The sequence below is a fragment of the Mobula hypostoma genome, chromosome 18, assembly GCF_963921235.1.
Source record: "Mobula hypostoma chromosome 18, sMobHyp1.1, whole genome shotgun sequence".
In the NCBI taxonomy this organism is placed as follows: Eukaryota; Metazoa; Chordata; class Chondrichthyes; order Myliobatiformes; family Myliobatidae; genus Mobula; species Mobula hypostoma.
The window spans coordinates 32,730,917-32,753,585 of record NC_086114.1 but is presented as its reverse complement, the minus strand read 5'-3'; the positions used below and the strand labels follow the sequence as shown (position 1 = coordinate 32,753,585).

Sequence of the window (22,669 nt, the reverse complement as noted above, 5' to 3'; positions counted from 1 at the left end):
GACGGGGTCAGGATGATGCAATTTTTCCGGTCCAGGGTTTCAACCTCAAATACGAACAATTCTTTTGTTCAACATGCTGAGTTCCTTCAGCCAACTGTATGTTGTTCTGGAGTCCAGAATCTACAGCCTCTTTTGTCTACATTTCCCACTGGGATGCTTTTAGGGCCTATCTCCTCTTCCTAAACAGAGAACCAACTGGTCCCTCTCCAGCCCACATAAAGCAAGTTTGCTTTTAAATTAAAATAGAAGTATTGGCAACACTTAGCAGGCCAGTTAATATCCAAGGAGAGAGAAATGGATTAAATGTTTCAAGCCAATGACCCTTTCACCAACACTTAACTTCAACACTTCCCAATAATAGATATAAATATGTTCCAAATTGCACCATTCGCCTTGTAGGATATCCTGAACATTCATTACTTTACTTCCCTCCTTCACATCTTCTTCTAATGGTTAATCATACTTCTTCCTGTTCTTGCATCAACCTTCCTGCTAACTTCCATCATGTTCTCAATTTTCACATGGGCGTCCTTTGACTCATCCCTTCTTCAACATTACCATCTCCATTCCAGGAGTAAGGTGAGTGACCAGTAGTCACTATAAGCCCACAAACTTACACAACTTTCTTGACTACACTTAATTCCATACTGCTTCCTATGACTTTTTCCATTTCACTAGTTTCCTTGACCTCGAAACAACTGCCCTGACTATGGAGTTTTCAAGCCAATTCTTCTGATAAATACAACAGGAGATAGAAAAGGCCTGTCAGAAGGGCAATGTCATGGTAATCATCGGGGATTTTAACATGAAAGTGGATTGAGAAAACCAGGCCAGTACTGGACCTCAAGAGAGAGAATTTGTAGAATGTCTAAGGGATGACTTTTTAGAACAGCTTGTTGTTGTGCCCACTAGAGGATTGGCTGTGCTGGATTGGGTGTTGTACAATAATCCGGAGGTGATAAGGGAGCTTAAGGTTAAGGAACCCTTAGGGAACAATGATCACAATATGATCAAGTTCACTTTGAAATTTGAGAAGGAGAAACTAAATTCCAATGTGTCGGTATTTCAATGGAAAAAAGGAAATTACAATGGCATGAGAGAAGAACTGGCCAAGGTTGACTGGAAAGGGACACTAGCAGGAAGGACAGCAGAGCAGCAATGGCTGGAGTTTCTGCAAAAAATTAAGGAAGTGCAAGACAGATATATTCCAAATAAGAAGAAATTTTCAAATGGAACAAGGACAAGTGGGTGACAAGTAAAAGCAAAAGAGAGGGCATACAAGGAAGCCAAAGTTAGTGAGAAGACAGAGGATTGGGAGGCTTTTAAAACTTGCAGAAGGAAACTAAGAAGGTCATTGGGAAGGGAAGGATGAATTATGAAAGGAAGCTGCTGACTAATATCAAAGAAGATACTAAAAGCTTTTTTTAAGTATATAAGGGGTAAAAGAGAGTTGAGGGTAGATATAGGGCTAATAGAAAATGACGCTGGAGATATTGTAATGAGAGATGCAGAGATGGCAGAGGAACTGAATGCGCACTTTGCATCAGTCTTCACAGTGGAAGACAGCTGCAGTATACCAGGCATTCTAGTGTGTCAAGGAAGTGAAGTATGTGCAGTGAAAATTATGAATGGGAAGGTGCTCAGGAAGTTTACTGGTCTGAGGGTGGATAAATCTCCTGGACCTGATGGAATGCACCCTCAGGTTCTGAAAGAAGTAGCTGGAGAGACTGCAGATGCATTAACAATGATCTTTCAAGAATCGATAGATTCTGGCATTGTACCAGATGACTGGAAAATTGCAAATGTAACTTCGCTATTTAAGAAGGGTGGGAGGCAGTAGAAAGGAAAATACAAATCTGTTAGCCTGACATCAGTGGTTGGAAAGTTGTTGGAATCGATTGTTAGGGATGAGATTATGGAATACCTGGAGGCACATGACAAGACAGACCAAATCCAGCATGGTTTCCTGAAAGGAAAATCCTGCCTGAATAACCTACTGCAATTTTTTGAGAAAACTACAAGCAAGGTAGACAAAGGAGATGTAGTAGATGTGGTGTACTTGGACTTTCAGAAGGCCTTTGACAAGGTGCCACACATGAGGCTGCTTAGCAAGATAAGACCCCGTGGAATTACAAGGGAGTTACTAGCGTGGGTGGAGCATTGTCTGATTGGCAGAAAACAGAGAGTGGGAATAAAGGGATCCTATTCTGGCTGGCTGCCGGTTACCAGTGGAGTTCCACAGGGGTCAGTGTTGGGACCGCTGCTTTTTACGATGTAGGTCAATGATTTGGGCTACGGTATTAATGGATTTGTGGCTAAATTTGCCGATGATACAAAGATAAGTGGTGGAGCAGGTAGTGTTGAGGAAACAGAGAGCCTGCAGAGAGACTTAGATAGTTTAGGGGAATGGACAAAGAAGTGGCAAATGAATTACAACATTGGGAAGTGTATGGTCATGCATTTTGGTGGAAGAAATAAACGGGCAGATTATTATTTAGATGGGGAGAGAATTCAAAATGCGGAAATGCAAAGGGACTTGTGAGTCCTTGTGCAGGATACCCTAGAGGTTAACTTCCAGGTTGAGTCAATGGTGAAGAAGGCGAATGCAATGCTGGCATTCATTTCTAGAAGTATAGAATATAAGAGCAGGGATGTGATGTTGAGGCTCTATAAGGCACTCATGAGACCACACTTGGAGTATTGTGTGCAGTTTTGGGCTCCTTATTTTAGAAAGGATATACTAACATTGGAGAGGTTTCAGAGAAGATTCACAAGAATGATTCCAGGAATGAAAGGTTTACCGTATGAGGAATGTCTGGCATCTCTTGGGCTGCATTCCCTGGAGTTCAAGAGAATAAAGGGGGATATCATAGAAACATTCTGAATGTTAAAACAGTGGTCTCCAACCTCCGGGCTGCGGACCGATACCGGGCCACGAAGAATGCAGTGGTGCAGCGGTAGTCGGAAAGCACCTGGCACATCTTTAAGTAAAAAGCCGAAATAAACAAGCTAGTTAATTAGGTGCTGCCCGACACATAATTGTCGGCCCAGATCAGAGGCAATTGCCAATTGCGTCGCCTCTGATCTGGGCCAACATTTACATGCCAGGCGGCACCTAACTAATTAGCTTGTTAATTTCAGCTTTTTTCTTAAAAATGTGCTGGGTGCATTCCGACTACCGCTGCACCACTGCATTCTTCATGGTGCTGTATCGGCCCGCAGCCCGGAGGTTGGGGACCACTGTGTTAAAAGGCCTGAACAGATTAGATATGGCAAAGTTATTTCCCATGGTAGGGGAGTCTAGGACAAGAGGGCACAACTTCAGGATTGAAGGACGTCTATTTAGAACAGAGATGTGGAGAAATTAAGTTAGTCAGAAGGTGGTAAATCTGTGGAGTTTGTTGCCACGAGTAGCTGCAGAGGCCAAGTCATTGGGTGTATTTAAGGCAGAGAGAGATAGGTTCTTGATTAGCCAGGGCGTCAGAGCGTATGGGGAGAAGGCAGGGGAGTGGGGACGACTGGAAGAATTGGATCAGCCCATGATTGAATGGCCTACTTCTGCTCCTATATCTTATGGTCATATGATATCTGTTCCATTTTCTTCAATTTCCTTCTCCTCTGATTGACGGGGTCCTTGATCCCCATTCATTCCACTTCCCGGACTTCAGCTCTCATCTCCTTCCCAGAAGACAACTCTCCCCTTGTCCTTCTGCTCACCATTAACTATCTTTAGCAGTGGGCAGCACTGTTGGAACAACACAGCCTGGGATGTAAACAGATTAAAGTAGGGAACGTAGAAATAACAGGACATAAACTAGCTGGACATTATTGTGTCATTGTAAAAAATATTTATTTGCTGATATCCATTAAAACATTTATAAATATACAGATATACATACAAAAAAATGTTAAACATATCAAATACTAGAAATATTAAAGTTAACTATAAGGATATTCAAGTCAATAATGTCTTTCACAAGATGGTTGCATTGGGGACTAGGAATTCAATGTGTTATTGCTGTAACAGAAATTTTATTGTCCATAAAGTGATATCTACGTTGTAAATTCATGACATGTAAAATAAGCGTCTACTCCACATTCAACAAATCCATAAGGAATTTTACAGGTGTTCGCTAAAGAATGAAATTGATCATGTCATGGGTGACAATATATTAAATTAAACTACAAGTATACAAAATTATTCAGTTCTTTATCTCAACAGTTGCGGATGTGAAACAGTGGACTGTATTGACTTCCTGAGCATCAGCAAAGGTGTATTAATGTGACAGGTAATTTTACTCTAATCAGCAACATGCAGTTGAGTTATTTGTTTAGGTCAAGCCCCAGAGCCTATGAATATTCTGTTTTCGATTAACGTATATAAACATGCTGATTTCGGAATGTCATGTTCTGAAGAAGGCCAAACTACATTTTGAGCAACAGAGCGGTGGAGTTAGAGTGCTGCTGCCTGGCGCTGCCAGAGACCAGGTTAAATCCTGAACGCTGGTGTTTGCATAGACTTTGCACATTCTCTCTCTGGCTACACGACTTTCTTCTGGATGCTCCAGTTTCCTTTCAAAGATGTGCAGGTTTGTAGGTTATCTGACCACTGATGTGTAGGTGAGTGGCAGAATCTGAGGGATTGATGACAATGTGTGGAAAATAAAACAAAATGGGATTAGTGCAGGATTAATGTCAATGGGTATTTGATGGTTGGTACAGTGTGTTAGTGGGTTGAAGGACCTGTTTTCTTGCTGTATCTCTGTGACACCTTGAAGAGTTGAGCAAGCTAGGGCCTTTCTCTTTGGGAATGAGAGGTGACTTTATAGAGTTGAATAAGTGATAGAAGTGGAGAGCCAATGCCTTTTGTCTAGGGTGGCAATGGCTAAAACCAGAGGACATTTTAAGCTGAAAGTCTAGGGGAGATGCCAGAGGTAGGTTTGTTTTTTTTTACATAGAATGGTGCCTGGAATACACTGCCAGGGGGTGGTGGTAGAGGCAGAGACATTAGGGACATTTAAGAGATTCGTAGAGAGACAGATGGCTGAAAGCAAAATGGAGGGTTATGTGTCATTTAGGTGCAGTAGGTTAAAAGGTTGGCACAACATTGTGGGCTGAAGGGCCTGTTTGAGCTGTACTCTTCTATGGTATTTGACTCTGACTACTCAGTCAACTGGTGGATTCTGATAGGTCAACAAGGATTGGGAAAAGGGGAAACAAAAGGCAAGTTTTAGCATTCTCTCTGAAAAGTAGACTTGAGTAACAACTTTGACTAAGACTCATTCTAACAAAACAGTCAACAAAGCAGAGAATCTCTGGAATGCGTTATCATCTGGTGTGTTTTTTCTATTTAATCTATTCTCAAGGGGGATCTGGGCCAGCTCTTGACTGAATTCCTATCTGATAGAAGTTAAGTATATTTATTAATAGAACCTCTCCATGAGACATCTCCGACTAGTTCTGGCTGTTGACATTGACTAAGGGAAATATCAAAGAATATTTTCCTCCCTCAGTGTTAATTTTCCTCAATTTATTCCTTGCTCTTTTTGTCTTGCTACTTTTGACGTTTCTAGTAGATCATTGGTGCTCTTGAGAGGAATATGGATAGTGATACTAAGTATTGAAATGTGTGTGACAAGCTCCAGCTCATCCTTAATTACTTTATTGTTCTGAGCACTTCATTCATATATTGATGACTTTCCGCTTGGGATCTTTACCTATTTGAGATGACTGAAGAGAACTAAGCATTTATTTATTTTAATGGTGGGAATATTATACTGACCAAGAATGTTGGACTCAAAAAGTATCCATGGACGATGGAGGTGAATGCGCTGGAGATGGTGAAGTGTAGATTTACCAGGAGGTTGCCTGGCATGAACACTTCAGTTTATGGTGAGACTGGATCGGCTGGGTTTGTTTTCCTTGAAGTAGACTAGGTTGAGGGGAGTAGGGAAAACCTGATAAAGAAATACAAAATTGTGAGGCACATAGTTAGGGTGGATAGTGAGAAACATTCCCATATAATGATAGCCAAAACTGGAGGATATTGGTTTGGGAAGAAGAGTAAGAGGATACTAGCAGAATGCCAGAAACTTGAGAGTGCCAGGTGGCAGAAGTGAGTTTAGTTGCTATTACCAAGGAGAAGGTGCCTGGGAAACTGAAAGGTCTGAAGGTAAATTAGTCACCTGGGCAAGATTAAATACACCCCAGGGTTCTGAAAGAGATAGCTGCAGAGATGGGGAGGCATTAGTAATGATCTTTCCAGAATCACTGGCGACTGGATTGGTTCTGGAAGAATGGAAAATTGCAAATGCCTCTCCACTCTTTAAGAAGGAAGGGATGCAGAAGAAATGAAATTATAGTACAGTTAGCCTGATGTCAGTGGTTGGGAAGATGTTGGAGTCCATTATTAAGGATGAAGTTTTGGGGTGCTTGGATCAAATGATAAAATAGGCCAAAGTCCACATGGTTTCCTTAAAGGGACATCTTGCCTGACAAATCTGTTGGAATTCTTTGAGGAAACAACAGGCGGGATAGACAAAAGAGAGTCAGTGAATGCTGTTTACTTGGATTTTCAGAAGGCCTTTGACAAGGTGCCAAACATGAGGCTGTTTAATGAGGTAAGAGCCCATGGTATTGCAGGAAAGATACTAGCATTGAGAGAAGATTGACTGACTTGCATGAGGCAAAGAATGGCACTAAAGGGTCTATTCTAGTTGGCTGCTAGTTCCTAGTGGTGTTCTGCAGGGGTCGATATTGGAAGCACTTCTTTTCACATTATATATCAATGATTTGGATAATGGAATTGATGGCTTTGTGGCCAAGTTTGCAGATTATATGAAAATAGTTGGGTGGGTGGGTGCAGGTGGTGTTAAGGAAGCAGGGAGTCTGCAGAAGGACTTAGCCAGATTAGGAGAATTGGCAGATGGAATCCAGTGTAGGGAAATGTATGTTCATGAACTTTGGCAGAAGGAATAAATGCATAGGCTATTTTCTAAACAGGGAGTAAATTCAAAAATTGGAGGTGCCAACTATTACACCGTATCTATATAGTTGGAGAAAAAACATATTTATTCAGGGTGTTATTCCAGAAATAATACTGCCCTACTGTACTAATGTCACTCAATGCTGTTAAGAGTACATTAAGATCATCTCTAAAAAATCTCCATAGTTTATGACTATCTTTGTTATGAGTTGGTGTTGCTTGAGTCGCATTGGTATGGTTAATATTATTTTTAAACTGTGTGTAATGATATTTTTTCCCAAGCAGAGTGGAAATTGTCAATCAGACTTGGTAACCACAGTTGAGAAAGAGGCTGAGATGATTTTATGCACATAATTCATATTTAACTATTTTCCAGTCACTGGTAGAAATTACTGTAGCTTCTATTCAGTGAGTAACATCGAACAACTGACCTCCCAGACACTTACTTGCTATATCATGATTACAATTATGAGTAGTTAAAAAATACAAGTCCCCAGGACAAAGATCATTGGATGGACTTGTCAGTTATTCGAAGCACACAATTATAATTATAGTTATAATTAGTAAAAGTAGGAAGCACAGTTACTTCTTAGTTTCTGCCTTGGATGTGCACCATTTTTCTTCCAGTTGCAAATGAATAGAGGTCTAATTGCTTGCTTACAAGGAACCATATGCTAGACTGTGAACTCAGCTCCACTGGATTCCTCTGTTACAACACCTCCTCTTGTTGGTTCAGCTGCAGAATATTTATTAAAATTTCTAGGACAATTTTGTAACAGAATAAGTATTGATCCTGCAGATAGATACAAAGAAAGAGTTATTGCCGAGCAGCTTTGCCTCATCAAAAGGCAGAATTTCTCTAACTTCCAGTAATTTCTTCACCCCCTTCATCTTTCTCCTTTTCCATTCCCTATTTTGGTTATCCTCTCACCCCTTCTCTACTCCTCACCTACCCATCATCTCCCTCCTTCATCTTTCTTTCATGGTCTAACAAGTCTCCTATTACATTTATTTACCTTGTTTAGAAAAGAGCCTCAGTCTTGAGGACATACACTCAAGATTCAGGGGAATAGATTTGGGATGGATATGAGGAGGAACTGCTTTTCCCAGAGGGTGGTGAATCTGTGGAATTTTCTGCCCAATTAAGTAGTGGAGGCTACCTCGGTAAATATACTTAAGACAAGGTTGGATAGATTTGTGCATAGTAGTGGAATTAAGGGTTATGGGGAAAAGGCAGGTAGGTGGAGATGAGTCCATGGTCAGATCAGCCACGATCTTATTGAATGGCAGACCAGGTTCGATGGGCCAGATGGCTGACTCCTGCTCCTACTTCTTATGTTCTTATGTTCTTTTTCAGCCCTTTACTTCTTCCACTTATGTGTTCACAGTTTCCTAATTCAACCCCTTCCCTAACCACCTAAATTCTCCCTCACCTAGTCTCATCTATCACCTGCTAATTTGTATTCCTTCTCCACCTCCAATTTTCTTATTTTAGTTTTTACTCCCTCCTTTCCAGTTCAGATAAAGGGTCTTGGCGCAAAATGTTGATTATTTATTCCCCTCTATGGATGCTGCCCGGCTTGCTGATTTCCTGCTGCATTTTGTGTGTGCTGCTCAAGAATTATTTTATTATCTCATTCCGATCAATGTCTCTAACTGTATGCACCAATGACAGTAATGAGTTTAAAAAATGACTGTCTGTTCCTAATCAGTGTCCAGCAAGGGTAAGGCCACTCATCATCTGTGTTAAGTGGCTTGTTCACTGGATGATCATGAACAGAAATCTCTATTTGGACTTCTTGCATGCATATCAGTTATGTCTTCATCTCATCCAGCAAACCCCTAGAAGGAGAACTGCTGTCCTTTCAGTGTTATTTTCTGTTTCAAATTACCATAGTGTATATATAAAGTGATAAGTAAATTCACAATGCGAAAATTGAAGTGGTTTTCAAATATTGGTTTTAACCTGACTTGATGTTGAATCCAGCCAGCTTAAACCATGGGTCAGTGTGCACATAACTGGTAAATTGTTAAATAGATTAAAAAATAAAGTAAATAAATAAAATGTAGCCAGGTACAGTGAAAGAAGTGTTTTACATGTTGTTCCCACTTTCAGTCCACAGATAAGGCATCAAGTTCTTTGGTACAAGTTAGCAAAGTGAAATTAACAAATAAAGCAAAACTGGTCCTATGAATAGACTGTCAAACTGCTTAGCAGTAGCACTTTTGACTACTTTCTTCCTTTACCAGATTTAATCTTTTGCAAAAATACTTTTTTTGAATAGAATCTTATCAATGCTATTATTAAAATGATCCAATTAACTGAAAGAAATTACTTTTTATTCTCTTGGGGAAAAGAGCAGTTGGGTTGTATAATTTGCACTAATAACAAGCAGGGGATATGAATGATAGAATTTTAACGAGTGATCTGTTGAAAAAGTAATTGTACTAGGAAATCTGAAACTGTGGTGCATTTCTGTACAGGCATAGGTTGAGTCAAAGGATATTAACATATGTAGTTTATCTAAGTATTAATTCTGCTTGTAAAGTGATCTCAAGATTACATTAAATACTTCCACTCCATCTCAAAAGATTAAATTTATTAAGGAGAGAAATAGTGAAATGGTGAGGATGTGCCTCATCAAATGCAAGGGAACATTACCTTTGTGTTATGCGCAAGAACATATTCAAGATATAATGAATACACTGTTAGATATATGAATGATGCAAACTGTGATCAGGAACAATTTATCATTATTTTTTGCAAGATACACCATAATAGTCATTATACCTCAATAGGTTTAATGGCACATTTCCACACAGCATGTACATCTCAGGAACTCAAAGCATAAAAAATTTGATTTGTGAATTTTGCGATTTTAAACTCTGAGAAATTAGTTCACTTAAATAAGCTATCAGTGGAAAGCACTATGTGAACCATTTGTTGGGGTAACTCATTTGCTAAAGCATGAGATTTGTCATCATTGGGATTTTTAAAAGTTGGGTTTCATTGTTTATATTGTTTCATGTTTATTGGTATGAGATCACCAATGGACTAAAACAGCCTGGCACAGTTTTTCCAGGACATCTGGGCCGAAGTAGTTTTAGCAACACACAATAGGCTTACCTTGGTCTGGACCATCCCATGCCGTTGTCTTCTCATTTCCCTCACTACATCCATAATGTTAAACTATAAAAAAAGACATTTATGCAAACTAGTAGTATTATTTATAAGCAGCAAGCCATGAACCTGTAACTGAATGCATCCATTAGTTATCCAAATAGCAAAGAGTTTTATCATTGTACTATAGCAAATGATAAAGTATCCAACTCTGACTCAGTTCCTTTGCTGCGTCTTTAGAAGATAAAAACTATGCTCATTAACAATATCTCTCTAGATATTTTGAGTGAGGTTAATCGCTAGTGCAGACAGACTAAAGACCAGACATTCAATCCATTACTTCTAACAACATCCCTTGGCCCAAACTCAAAGGACTTGCAACCACAATAATCCATAACTAATTCCAATACTCTTCCCATTGTGTGCCATGGATTCAGATACTGTGATGAGAAAATATTTTGTGTGCAGACTTTATAGCTGGGAAAAGGGAATTCATCTGAGCACTGTCAGATAGATTGGTATTCAAAGGCTCCAAGGACATTGTTCCAACTTATTGTGGGACAGTCTCCAGTGGTCAGATGGCTTGCTCCCATGTTTAAAGAAAAAAGAAAATATTATCTGTGTACATACATCTATTGATGTTTCTGGACACATCTTCAGTGATGTTCCTGGAATCACCGGGTGTTTTGGGTCTTTCAACATCATACAACCTCCTCCAGGTGACCCAGCCAGGGCTGATCAGACCCCAGCTTGTGTCCAGATGGCTAGCTACTTATGACTCTATGGCTCCCCTCTTTTGAGCCACAGCCATCTTGAGGCCCTCTCTGCCGCATCAGTGGTACTGTGGATGGTTCTCCTCTTCCTCTTTCCCTCGATGCCCAAAATGCTGAAGGCTCTAACTAAAGAACGGGCTACGAATCCCCTACAACCAACCTCCACTGGGAGACATCTTGCTCTCCATCCAGCCTGCTGACGGTTACTGACCAGTCCTGCGTACTTGGAGAGCTTCCTTTCAAAGGCCTCTTCCAAGATATCTTCCCATGGGACTGTTAGTTCCAGCAACACCACTTGCTTAGTAGACTCGGACATTAGGACAATGTCTAAAAACATGACTGAAAAAGATTTACTCTGAAAATGATCAAGCATACAACTCGTGTGCTTTGAGTGGTGCCAGTGGATGATATGGAGTTCCTTCCTGATCAGGCTAAATACACTAAGAGTCAAAAGTGGATGTACGGTCTGCCTGGTGCTATTTACCATTCACCGAACCATTGTTCACTTTGCCAGGAAAAGCGAGAAAAAAGCTTATTACCTAAAAAATGTTGGTACCAATGACATAGATAGGACAAAGGAGGAGGTCCTGAAGAGAGATTTCCAGGAGTTAGGAAGGAAGCTGAGAAGCAGGACCTCCAGGGTAGTAATCTCGGGATTGCTACCTGTGCCACGTGCTAGCGAGGGCAAGAGTAGTCGGATCAGGCAGATGAATGCCTGGCTGAGAGACTGGTGTAGGGGGCAGGGCTTCAGATTCTTGGATAATTGGGATCTCTTCTGGGGGAAGTATGACCTGTTCAAAAAGGACAGGTTACTCCTGAACCCGAAGGGGACCAATATCCTGGCGGGAAAGTTTAATAGAGCTGTTAGGGAGGGTTTAAACTAATTTGGCAGGGGGATGGGAACCGGAATGATAGAGCGGAGGAAGGGGAAAACAGAAATAAATCTAAGATAGTGAGCAGTAAAGATGTCAGGAAAGACAGGCAGGTGATGGGGCAAATGTGTAGCCATTGGGATGAGTTGCAGTGCAATAAAGTTGCAGTGAAATCAAAGCAAAAAGTCTCAAATACTGGTCTTAAGGTGTTGTACTTAAATGCACGCAGCATAAGAAATAAGGTGGATGATCTTGTTGTACAGCTACAGATTGGCAGGTATGATATTGTGGCCATCACTGAGACCTGGCTAAAGGATGCATGCCTCTGGGAGCTGAACGTCCAAGGATACACGGTGTATCTGAAGGATAGGAAGGTAGGCAGAGGGGGAGGCGTGGCTTTATTGGTAAGAAATGATATTAAATCATTAGAAAGAGGTGATATAAGATCGGAAGGTGCAGAATCTTTATGGGTTGAGCTAAGGAATAGCAGGGGTAAAAGGACCCTGATGGCAGTTATTTATAGGCCTCCAAACAGCTGCAGGGATGTGGACTACAAATTACAACTGGAAATAGAAAAGGCTTGTCAGAAGGGCAGCGTTATGATAATTGTGGGGGATTTTAACATGCGAGTAGATTGGAAAAATCAGGTCGGCACCGGATCTCAAGAGAGAATTTGTAGAATGTCTACAAGATGGCTTTTTAGAACAGCTTGTTGTTGAGCCCACTAGGGGATCGGCTGTACTGGATTGGGTATTGTGTAATGAACCGGAGGTGATTGGAGAGATTGAGGTGAAGGAACCCTTAGGAGGCAGTGATCATAACATGATTGAGTTCATTGTGAAATTAGAAAAAGAGAAGCCGAAATCTGATGTGTCGGTGTTTCAGTGGAGTAAAGGAAACTACAGTGGCATGAGAGAGGAACTGGCCAAAGTTGACTGGAAAGAGACACTGGCGGGAAAGACGGCAGAGCAGCAGTGGCTGGAGTTTATGCGAGAAGTGAGGAAGGTGCAATTCAGGTATATTCCAAAAAAGAAGAAATTTTTGAGTGGAAAAAGGATGCAACCGTGGTTGACAAGAGAAGTCAAAGCCAAAGTTAAAGCGAAGGAGAGGGCATACAAGGAAGCAAAAATTAGTGGGAAGACAGAGGATTGGGAAGTCTTTAAAACCTTACAAAAGGAAACCAAGAAGGTCATTAGGAGAGAAAAGATTAACTATGAAAGGAAACTAGCAAATAATATCAAAGAGGATACTAAAAGCTTTTTCAAGTATATAAAGAGTTAAAGACAGGTGAGAGTAGATAGAGGACCGATAGAAAATGATACTGGAGAAATTCTAATGGGAGATGAGGAGATGGCAGAGGAACTGAACAAGTATTTTGCATCAGTCTTCACTGAGGAAGACAGCAGGATACCGGACACTCAAGGGTGGCAGGGAAGAGAAGTGTGCGCAGTCACAATTACGACAGAGAAAGTACTCAGGAAGCTGAATAGGCTAAAGGTCGATAAATCTCCCGGACCAGATGGAATGCACCCTCGTGTTCTGGAGGAAGTAGCTGTGGAGATTGCGGAGGCATTAGTGATGCTCTTTCAAAAGTCGATAGATTCTGGCATGGTTCCGGAAGACTGGAAGATTGCAAATGTCACTCCGCTATTTAATAAGGGGGCAAAGAAGCAAAAAGGAAATTATAGACCTGTTAGCTTGACGTCGGTGGTTGGGAAGTTGTTGGAGTTGATTGTCAAGGATAACGTTACAGAGTACCTGGAGGCATATGACAAGATAGGCAGAACTCAGCATGGATTCCTTAAAGGAAAATCCTGCCTGACAAACCTATTACAATTTTTTGAGGAAATTACCAGTAGGCTAGACAAGGGAGATGCAGTGGATGTTGTATATTTGGATTTTCAGAAGGCCTTTGACAAGGTGCCACACATGAGGCTGCTTAACAAGATAAGAGCCCATGGAATTACAGGAAAGTTACATATGTGGATAGAGCGTTGGCTGATTGGCAGGAAACAGAGAGTGGGAATAAAGGGATCCTATTCTGGTTGGCTGCCGGTTACCGGTGGTGTTCCACAGGGGTCCGTGTTGGGGCCGCTTCTTTTTACGTTGTACATAAACGATTTGGATTATGGAATAGATGGCTTTGTGGCTAAGTTTGCTGATGATACGAAGATAGGTGGAGGGGCCGGTAGCGCTGAGGAAACGGAGAGTCTGCAGAGAGACTTGGATAGATTGGAAGAATGGGCAGAGAAGTGGCAAATGAAGTACAATGTTGGAAAGTGTATGGTTATGCACTTTGGCAGAAAAAATAAACGGGCAGACTATTATTTAAATGGGGAAAGAATTCAAAGTTCTGAGATGCAACGGGACTTGGGAGTCCTCGTACAGGATTCCCTTAAAGTTAACCTCCAGGTTGAGTCGGTAGAGAAGAAGGCGAATGCAATGTTGGCATTCATTTCTAGAGGAATAGAGTATAGGAGCAGGGATGTGATGTTGAGGCTCTATAAGGCGCTGGTGAGACCTCACTTGGAGTGCTGTGGGCAGTTTTGGTCTCCTTATTTAAGAAAGGATGTGCTGACATTGGAGAGGGTACAGAGAAGATTCACTAGAATGATTCCGGGAATGAGAGGGTTAACATATGAGGAACGTTTGTCCGCTCTTGGACTGTATTCCTTGGAGTTTAGAAGAATGAGGGGAGACCTCATAGAAACATTTCGAATGTTAAAAAACATGGACAGAGTGGACGTGGCAAAGTTGTTTCCCATGATGGGGGAGTCTAGTACGAGAGGGCATGACTTCAGGATTGAAGGGCGCCCTTTCAGAACAGAAATGCGAAAAAAAATTTTTAGTCAGAGGGTGGTGAATCTATGGAATTTGTTGCCATGGGCAGCAGTGGAGGCCAAGTCATTGGGTGTATTTAAGGCAGAGATTGATAGGTATCTGAGTAGCCAGGGCATCAAAGGTTATGGTGAGAAGGCGGGGCAGTGGGACTAAATAGGATAAAATGGATCAGCTCATGATAAAATGGCGGAGCAGACTCGATGGGCTGAATGGCCTACTTCTGCTCTTTGTCTTATGGTCTTATGGTCTATAGTGAGAGACTGCAGAATCTGAGATACAGATGGATCTGCATGTCCCGATGAATGAATTACAAAAGGCTAACATGTGGGTACAGTAACTAACTAGGAAACTGATAGAATGATACTATTGATCGTTAGAGAAAGTAACTCCGAATGTAGCGAGGTTATGCTTCATTATACAATGATACTAGATCTGAAGTATTGTGAAGTATATTGTTAATAGAAAAGGATACTAATGGTGTTCAGAAAGGGGTTGCTATACTAATACATGGAATGAATGGTTTGCACTATGAGGAAACGGTGAAAAGACTACATTTACTTCTGCCAGAAGTTAGAAGAATGAGAGGTGACTTGATTGAAAAGTACAAGATCTTAAGGAGTCTTGCAAGATTGATGTGAAGAAAATGTTTTCTCTTCTCGGGGAATCTAGATATGTTTCAAGTTAAAAGGTTGTCCAGTAAAGACAAATGAGGCATTTTCTTTTCTTAGGGAGTCTTTGGTAGTCTTCGTTTCCAAGAATTTTTAAGAGAGAGGAAGATCGATACTGAATGAGCAAAAGGGTGAAAGGTGAATGGCTCTAATTGAGGGGAACCAGACCGATTAGGAGTGCAGACTTGGGGTTACAATCAAACTAAGAATGATAAACTAGGCTTGGGGTCAGAGTAGCCTGCACTTGCTTTCATTTGTCTGTTGTTTGTACTGAAGCTGCCACCTCTCCAAAATACGAGGCTTAGAAGCAATCTGTTAGGGCATTTGATCTCTGCATTAACAGTTTCACCAGCTACAATTCAGACTTATACAAAGCTCTCAGTAGAATGAGGCATCCTAAATAAACTAAAATCTGACCCCAAGCCATGCTGCAGTGCAGTTAGATATGGCAAACTTTAAGTTTTAAGGAGCAGGGATGAGAACTTTCATAGAAACATAGAAACATAAAAAACATACAGCGCAACACAGGCCCTTTGGCCCACAAATCTGTGCCAAACTACCCAGGCTTATCCTTAGCCCTCTATTCTTCTAAGCTCCATGTAGCCATCCAGGAGTCTCATAAAGACCCTATCGTTTCCGCAGCTACCAGCACCGCCAGCAGCCTATTCCATGCACTCATCACTCTCTGCGTAAAAAACGAACCCCTGACATCTCCTCTGTACCTTCTTCCAAGCACCTTAAAACTATGCCCTCTCATGCTAACCATTTCAGCCCTGGGGAAAAGCCTCTGACTATCCACATGATCAATGCCTCTCATTATCTTGTACACCTCTATCAAGTCACCTCTCATCCTTCGTCACTCCAAGGAGAAAAGGCCGAGTTCACTCAACCTATTCTCATAAGGCATGCTCCCCAATCCGGGCAACGTCCTTGTAAATCTCCTCTGCACCCTTTCTATGGTTTCCATGTCCTTCCTATAGTGAGGCGACCTGAATTGAGCACAGTACTCAAAGTGGGGTTTGACCAGGGTCCTATATAGCTGCAACATTAACCTCTCGACACTTAAACTCAATCCCACGATTGATGAAGGCCAATGCACCGTATGCCTTCTTATCCACAGAGTCAACCAGCATAACAGCTTTGAGTGTCCTATGGACTTGGACCCTAAGATCCCTCTGATCCTCCACACTGCCAAGAGTCTTACCATTAATACTATATTTTGCTATCATATTTGACCTATCAAACTGAACCACCTCACACTTATCTGGGTTGAACTCCGTCTGCCACTTCTCAGCCCAGTTTTGCATCCTATCAATATCACATTGTAACCTCTGACAGCCGTCCACACTATCCACAACATCCCCAACCTTTGTGTCATCAGCAAATGTACTAACCCATCCCTCCACTTCCTCATCCAGGTCATTTATAAAAATCATAAACAGTAGGGGTCCCAGAACTGATCCCTAAGGCACACCACTGGTCACCAACATCCATGCAGAATATGACCCATCTACAACAACTCTTTGCCTTCTGTGGGCAAGCCAGTTCTGGATCCACAAAGTAAAGCCCCCTTGGATCCCATGCCTCCTTACTTTCTCAATAAGCCTTGCATGGGGTACCTTATCAAATGCCTTGCTGGAATTCATATACACTACATCTACGGCTCTACCTTCATCAATGTGCTTAGTCACATCCTCAGGAAATTCAGTCAGGCTCATAAGCCACGACCTGCCTTTGACAAAGCCATGCTGACTATTCCTAATCATATTATGCCTCTCCAAATGTTCATAAATCCTGCCTCTCAGGATTTTCTCCATCAACTTACTGACCACTGAAGTAAGACTCACTGGTCTATAATTTCCTGGGCTATCCCCACTCCCTTTCATGAATAAGGGAACAACATCTGCAACCCTCCATTCCTCTGGAAGCTCTCCCATCCCCATTGATGATGTAAAGATCATCACCAGAGGCTCAGCAATCTTCTCCCTCACTTCTCACAGTAGCCTGGGGTACATCCCGTCCGGTCCCGGTGACTCATCCAACTTGATGCTTTCCAAAACCTCCAGCACATCCTCTTTCTTAATATCCACATGCTCAAGCTTTTCAGTCCACTGCAAGTCATCCCTACAATTGCCAAGATCCTTTTCCGTAGTGAGTTCTGAAGCAAAGTATTCATTAAGTACCTCCGCTATTTCTTCCGGTTCCATACACACTTTTCCATTGTCACACTTGATTGGTGGTATTCTGTCACGCCTTATCCTCTTGATCTTCACATACTTGTAGAATGCCTTGGGGTTTTCCTTAATACTGTCCACCAGGGCCTTCTCATAGTTTCATTCTTAAGCTCCTTCTTGCTAGCCTTATAATCTTCTAGGTTCATATTATTACCTAGTTTTTTGAAACTTTCATATGCTCTTCTTCTCTTCTTGACTAGATTTACAACAGCCTTTGTGCACCACAGAGCTTGTACCCTACCACCCTTTCCGTGTCTCATTGGAACGTAACTACTCAGAACCCCACACAAATATCCCCTGAACATTTGTCACATTTCTTCTGTACATTTCCTTGAGAACATCTGTTTCCAATTTATGCTTCCAAGTTCCTGCCTGATAGCCTCATAGTTCCCCTTACCCCAATTAAACGTTTCCCTAACTTATCTGTTCCTATCCCTTTCCAATGTTATGGTAAAGGAGATAGAATTGTGATCACTATCTCCAAAATGCTCTCCCACAGATAGACCTGACACCTGACCAGGTTCATTTCCCAATACCAGATCAAGTACAGCCTCTCTTCTTGTAGGCTTATCTACATATTGTGTCAAGAACCTTCCTGAACATACCAAACAAACTCTATCCCATCTAAACCCCTCTCTCTAGGGAGAAGTCAATCAATATTTGGAAAATTAAAATCTCCCACCACAACAACCCTGTTATTATTACACCTTTCCAGAATCTGTCTCCCTTATCTGCTCTTTAATGTCCTTGTCACTATCAGGTGGTCTATAAAAATCACCCAGTAGAGTTATTGACCCCTTCCTATTCTTAACTTCCACCCACAGTGACTCCATAGACAACTCCTCCATGACTTCCTCCTTTTCTGCAGCCGTGACACTATCCCTGATCAACAGTGCAACACTCCCACCTCTTTTTCCTCCCTCTCTATCCTTTCTGAAACATCTAAAGCCTGGCACTTGAAGTAGCCATTCCTGTCCCTGAACCATCCAAGTCTCTGTAATGGCTTCAACATCATAGCACCAAGTACTGATCCACACTCTAAGCCCATCCTCTTTATTTATGATACTCCTTGCATTAAAATAGACACATCTCAAACCACTGGACTGAGCGTGTCCATTCTCTATCACCTGCCTATCCTTACTTTCACACTGTCTCCAAACTTTCCCTATTTGTGAGCCAACCTCCCTTTTCTTCATCACTTCAGTTCGGTTCCCACCCCCCAGCAATTCTAGTCTAAACTCTCCCCTTAGCAAACCTTCCCACCAGCATATTGGTCCCCCTGGGATTCAAGTGCAATCCGTCCTTTTTGTAGAGGTCACACCTGCCCCAGAAGAGGTCCCAATGATCCAGAAATCTGAATCCCTGCTCCCTGATCTAATCCCTCAGCCACGCATTTATCCTCCACCTCATTCTATTCCTATACTCACTATCACATGGCACAGGCAGTAATCCCAAGATTACTACCTTTGAGGTCCTGCTTCTCAACTTCTTTCCTAACTCCCTGTAGTCTTTTTTCAGGAACTCCTCCCTTTTCCTACCTATGTCGTTGGTACCAATATGTACCCAGACTTCTGGCTGTTCTCCTTCCCACTTTAAGATATTGTGGACGTGATCAGAAACATCCCAGACCCTGGCACCTGGGAGGCAAACTACCATCCGCATTTCTTTCCTGCATCCACAGAATCGCCTATCTGACCCCCTATCTCTAGAGTCCCCTATCACTGCTGCCATCCTCTTCCTTTCCCTACACATCTGAGCCACAGAGCCAGTCTCTGTGCCTGAGGCATGACCACTGTTGCTTCCCCCGGTAGGCCATCCCCCACAACAGTACTCAAGCAGGAATACTTACTGTTAGTGGAACAGCCACTGGGGTACTCTCTAGTACCTGCTTCTTGCCCTTCCCTCTCCTTACTGTTGCCCACTTCTCTGTCTCCTGTGGTCCCGGGGTGACTACCTGCCTATAGCCCCTCTCTATCGCCTCCTCACTCTCCCTGACCAGACGGAGGTCATTGAGCTGCAGCTCCAGTTCCCTAACACAGTCTCTAAGGAGCTGCAGTTCGACGCAGCTGGTGCACATATAGTCGTCCGGGAGGCGGGGATTATCTAAGATTTCCCACATCTGACACCGAGCACAGAAAACCGGCCTCACACACCTATTCTCTGTCTTTATTTTAAACAGATAACCTAGCTCGCCTCGACTCTTTATCGCCGAAGCCCCGTTGAGCCAAAGCCTTCCTACTCTGTCTCCCCCTACTCTGATGCCTGCTCTGTAAATCTGTCTCGCTTTTAAACTCTTCGCATTGTTCTCACTGGCCAACCTCCACGCGCTTGCGCAGTCGTGCCCCGTTCAAACTGCCATAGAAGTAATTGAAATATAGATGTGTTGTCAGCTCAGGGATACGGGTGAACAGGACATGGGTGTTCTTTCCCTTTTCAAAAGGAGGTTTATTCAGAGATTATAGCATCACATTAGTAAATTACTACAGTATGCCATGGTTCACACTACACACAGTCATCCCTATCCAGAATGCCTCTGGAGTACCCACTAGTACTGGAAAACCCCCAATGTACTCCCAAATATGGTGTGCTGCTTCTCCAGGGACATATGGGCATGACTGTAAACCTGGCAATCAGCTTGGCGGAACCCTTGACTGCTAGACATATGACTACTACCCTGGCCAGGCCCAGGAGCAAACCAACCAGGAGATCCCCCAAGCAGCACAGCCCCCCAATGCACAGGGTGATTGAAGACCAGGAGTGGGGGGGGCTGAAATGCAGCCAAAGCTTGAACAGCAGACACCCTGGATGCTCGGATAGAGGCTGCAGCCTCTCATATTCTACATATGTGATGCACTGACTCCTTCCAGCCCAGGATATTGGGTTGGGATGAGTTGACATACATTTCCTGGTAAGATGGAGGTCCACTTGGACACAGCAACCCCTCTCCAACCAAAGGTGCAATTGTTCATCTTTTATGTACTTTTTACAATCCTGAGACCCTACTGGAAGTTAAGAATATAAAGTACTGCACACTTATCCCAACAGCGAGCTGCTCGAGAACGATGGATCTAGACTTGTGTGTATCATTGTTCTGGTGTCACCTGGACTTGCTGCATACCATATTTGTGTCAGGACTATACAGTAATTGCCTTGGACATTTTTCTTGTGATCCCAAGACCCCGTTGGGCATTGGTAATGTAGAATACTGCAAGTCTGATTCACTGGTTTATTGCGGGGGTGCTGTGTTGCCTTGGTTGTGGTGCGAACTAAACCCTCATGCCACGGGCTCACCTGTTGCAGCCGCCCAGTGGAGGAGATGCTGGAGGTGGTGTGGGAGAGGGAGCAGAGGCCTCTGTGGGTGTGCTGGAATCCATACTGGGTTCGGGAGCCTAACCCCGCCCCCCGGTTGGTGCTACCCTTCAGTGTTTGCTTGGTGCTGCCCCCTGTTGTTCACTTGATGGAAGAACAAGTTGGACCAGGACAGCTTTCTATGCACCATCAATCTATAGGCAATGCCACTCGGGGACTTGGGCTACATGATTTTTTTTGGTCATTGTATGACTATTTGTCCTTTCTGCTATCATAACCACATGTACTATATATGCTATATGCAAAGTGCTCTTGGTAGTGTGTTTTACACCTTGGATTCAGAGGAACACTGTTTCATTTGGCGATATTTATGCATAGCTGAATAATAATTAAACTTGAACTCAAACCTGATGCAGCATGATGAGAGGGGAGAATGAGAAAGGTTTACATTGGTTCTGACCAGAATGACTGAGAGACCAACGTCACCAAATTACTGGCCCACCACTGATTCTGCCCCAGTAAAAACACAAGGCAGAGTCATCATGGAGCAGGAAACGCCTGACAAGATAGTCACTCAGACTGAAAAAGGCTCATTCTTTTAGGGTTGGGTTCCAGGGAAAATTAGTGAATTAATTGTGAGCCTGCAGAGACTCAATGGGCCAAATGGCCTCCTTCTAGGTTGCAAGGAAATATGAAGTGTGAAAAATATGAAATATAACCAGCAAACCATTTCCAATAAATCTGAAAACTGGGTGACAGTAAAGCAAGAAAACCTGTCCTGGGATTGTCTAAGATGAACAGCTTCCCCTTCCCACTACCATCGGGTCCCACTCACTTTAAGTGAAAACTACTACTGGAGAATATTTTCTGCCTCTAGCACACAACAGCAAAGGTCACCTTAAAAAGGGACAAAGGGTCCACACTGTGGGGCAGAGTAGTGTTGCGGGAATCGGTGGAGTAGCCGGCAGACTCAGCCACAGTACCTGGAAATCATTGCCACTAATGCAGAGATTGGGGAAGGGCCTACAAACAAATTCATGAAAGAAGTGGAAACCATTTCTTACCCAAAGGGTGCTCAGTACACGGAACGAACTGCCAGAGGAAGTAATTCAGTCAGGTATATTAATAACATTTAAAAGACAATCGAATAGGTACATAGAAAGGAAAAATTTAGGATTTGGGCCAAACATGGGACTGAGTAAAATAGGAATTGTGATCGGCATGGACTGGTCAGGCTGAAGGGCCTGTTGACTCCATGACTCATTGCCAGCTTCATTGGTTAAAGAAATAACTAAAATGGTACAGATTTGCAGTGGCAGGTGTTATCAGGCTTTGGAGTAAAAGAGGTTTCTTGTGGAAGGATGGGGAGCTAGAACAAGTAGTTGCCTACTTTTGGGCTTTGAAGTGGTGATGCAATATTAGCCTGCGCCCACAGTGACCTGAGGTTATCCTGAATCACGACGTCTGACCCTCTGTCTATGCACCCACACCAGTGTTGTAACTCTTTGTTACTTTGTTACTCCGTGTCCCATGCAGCACAAGAAAAACACAGTAGGATAAAGAATACAATAAAAAACACAACAAATATAAATACAAAAGATAGCTTATACATATAGATTGATTGTCTGTCCGTTAAAATGACACTCGGCACAGAAGTGTCTGTACTTAAGGTGACTGACAGGAAATGATAAAATGGTGGTGGTGGGTGTGGAGGGTTGGGTTAGTGAGTGGAGGTGTTGATCAGTCATAGATAAAATGGTAAACACGAGGAATTCTGCAGATGTTGGAAATTCAAGCAACACACATCAAAGTTGCTGGTGAACGCAGTAGACCAGGCAGCATCTCTAGGAAGAGGTGCAGTCGACG

The 22,669-nt window shown here is 42.6% G+C and overlaps 1 protein-coding gene across 1 annotated transcript in view; it reads right to left on the bottom strand.

The window, feature by feature from the left end:
* Positions 1–3,973: 3,973 nt before the first annotated feature.
* LOC134358441 (tyrosine-protein phosphatase non-receptor type 13-like) overlaps positions 3,974–22,669 on the bottom strand; it is a 426,694-nt gene continuing 407,998 nt past the window's right edge. The window contains exons 47-48 of the mRNA XM_063070670.1: positions 10,113–10,175; positions 3,974–7,778 (exon numbers count right to left, since the gene is read on the bottom strand). Coding sequence (XP_062926740.1) covers positions 7,695–7,778; positions 10,113–10,175 — 147 coding nt within the window. The 3' untranslated portion in view covers positions 3,974–7,694. The remainder of the gene's footprint in view (positions 7,779–10,112; positions 10,176–22,669) is intronic.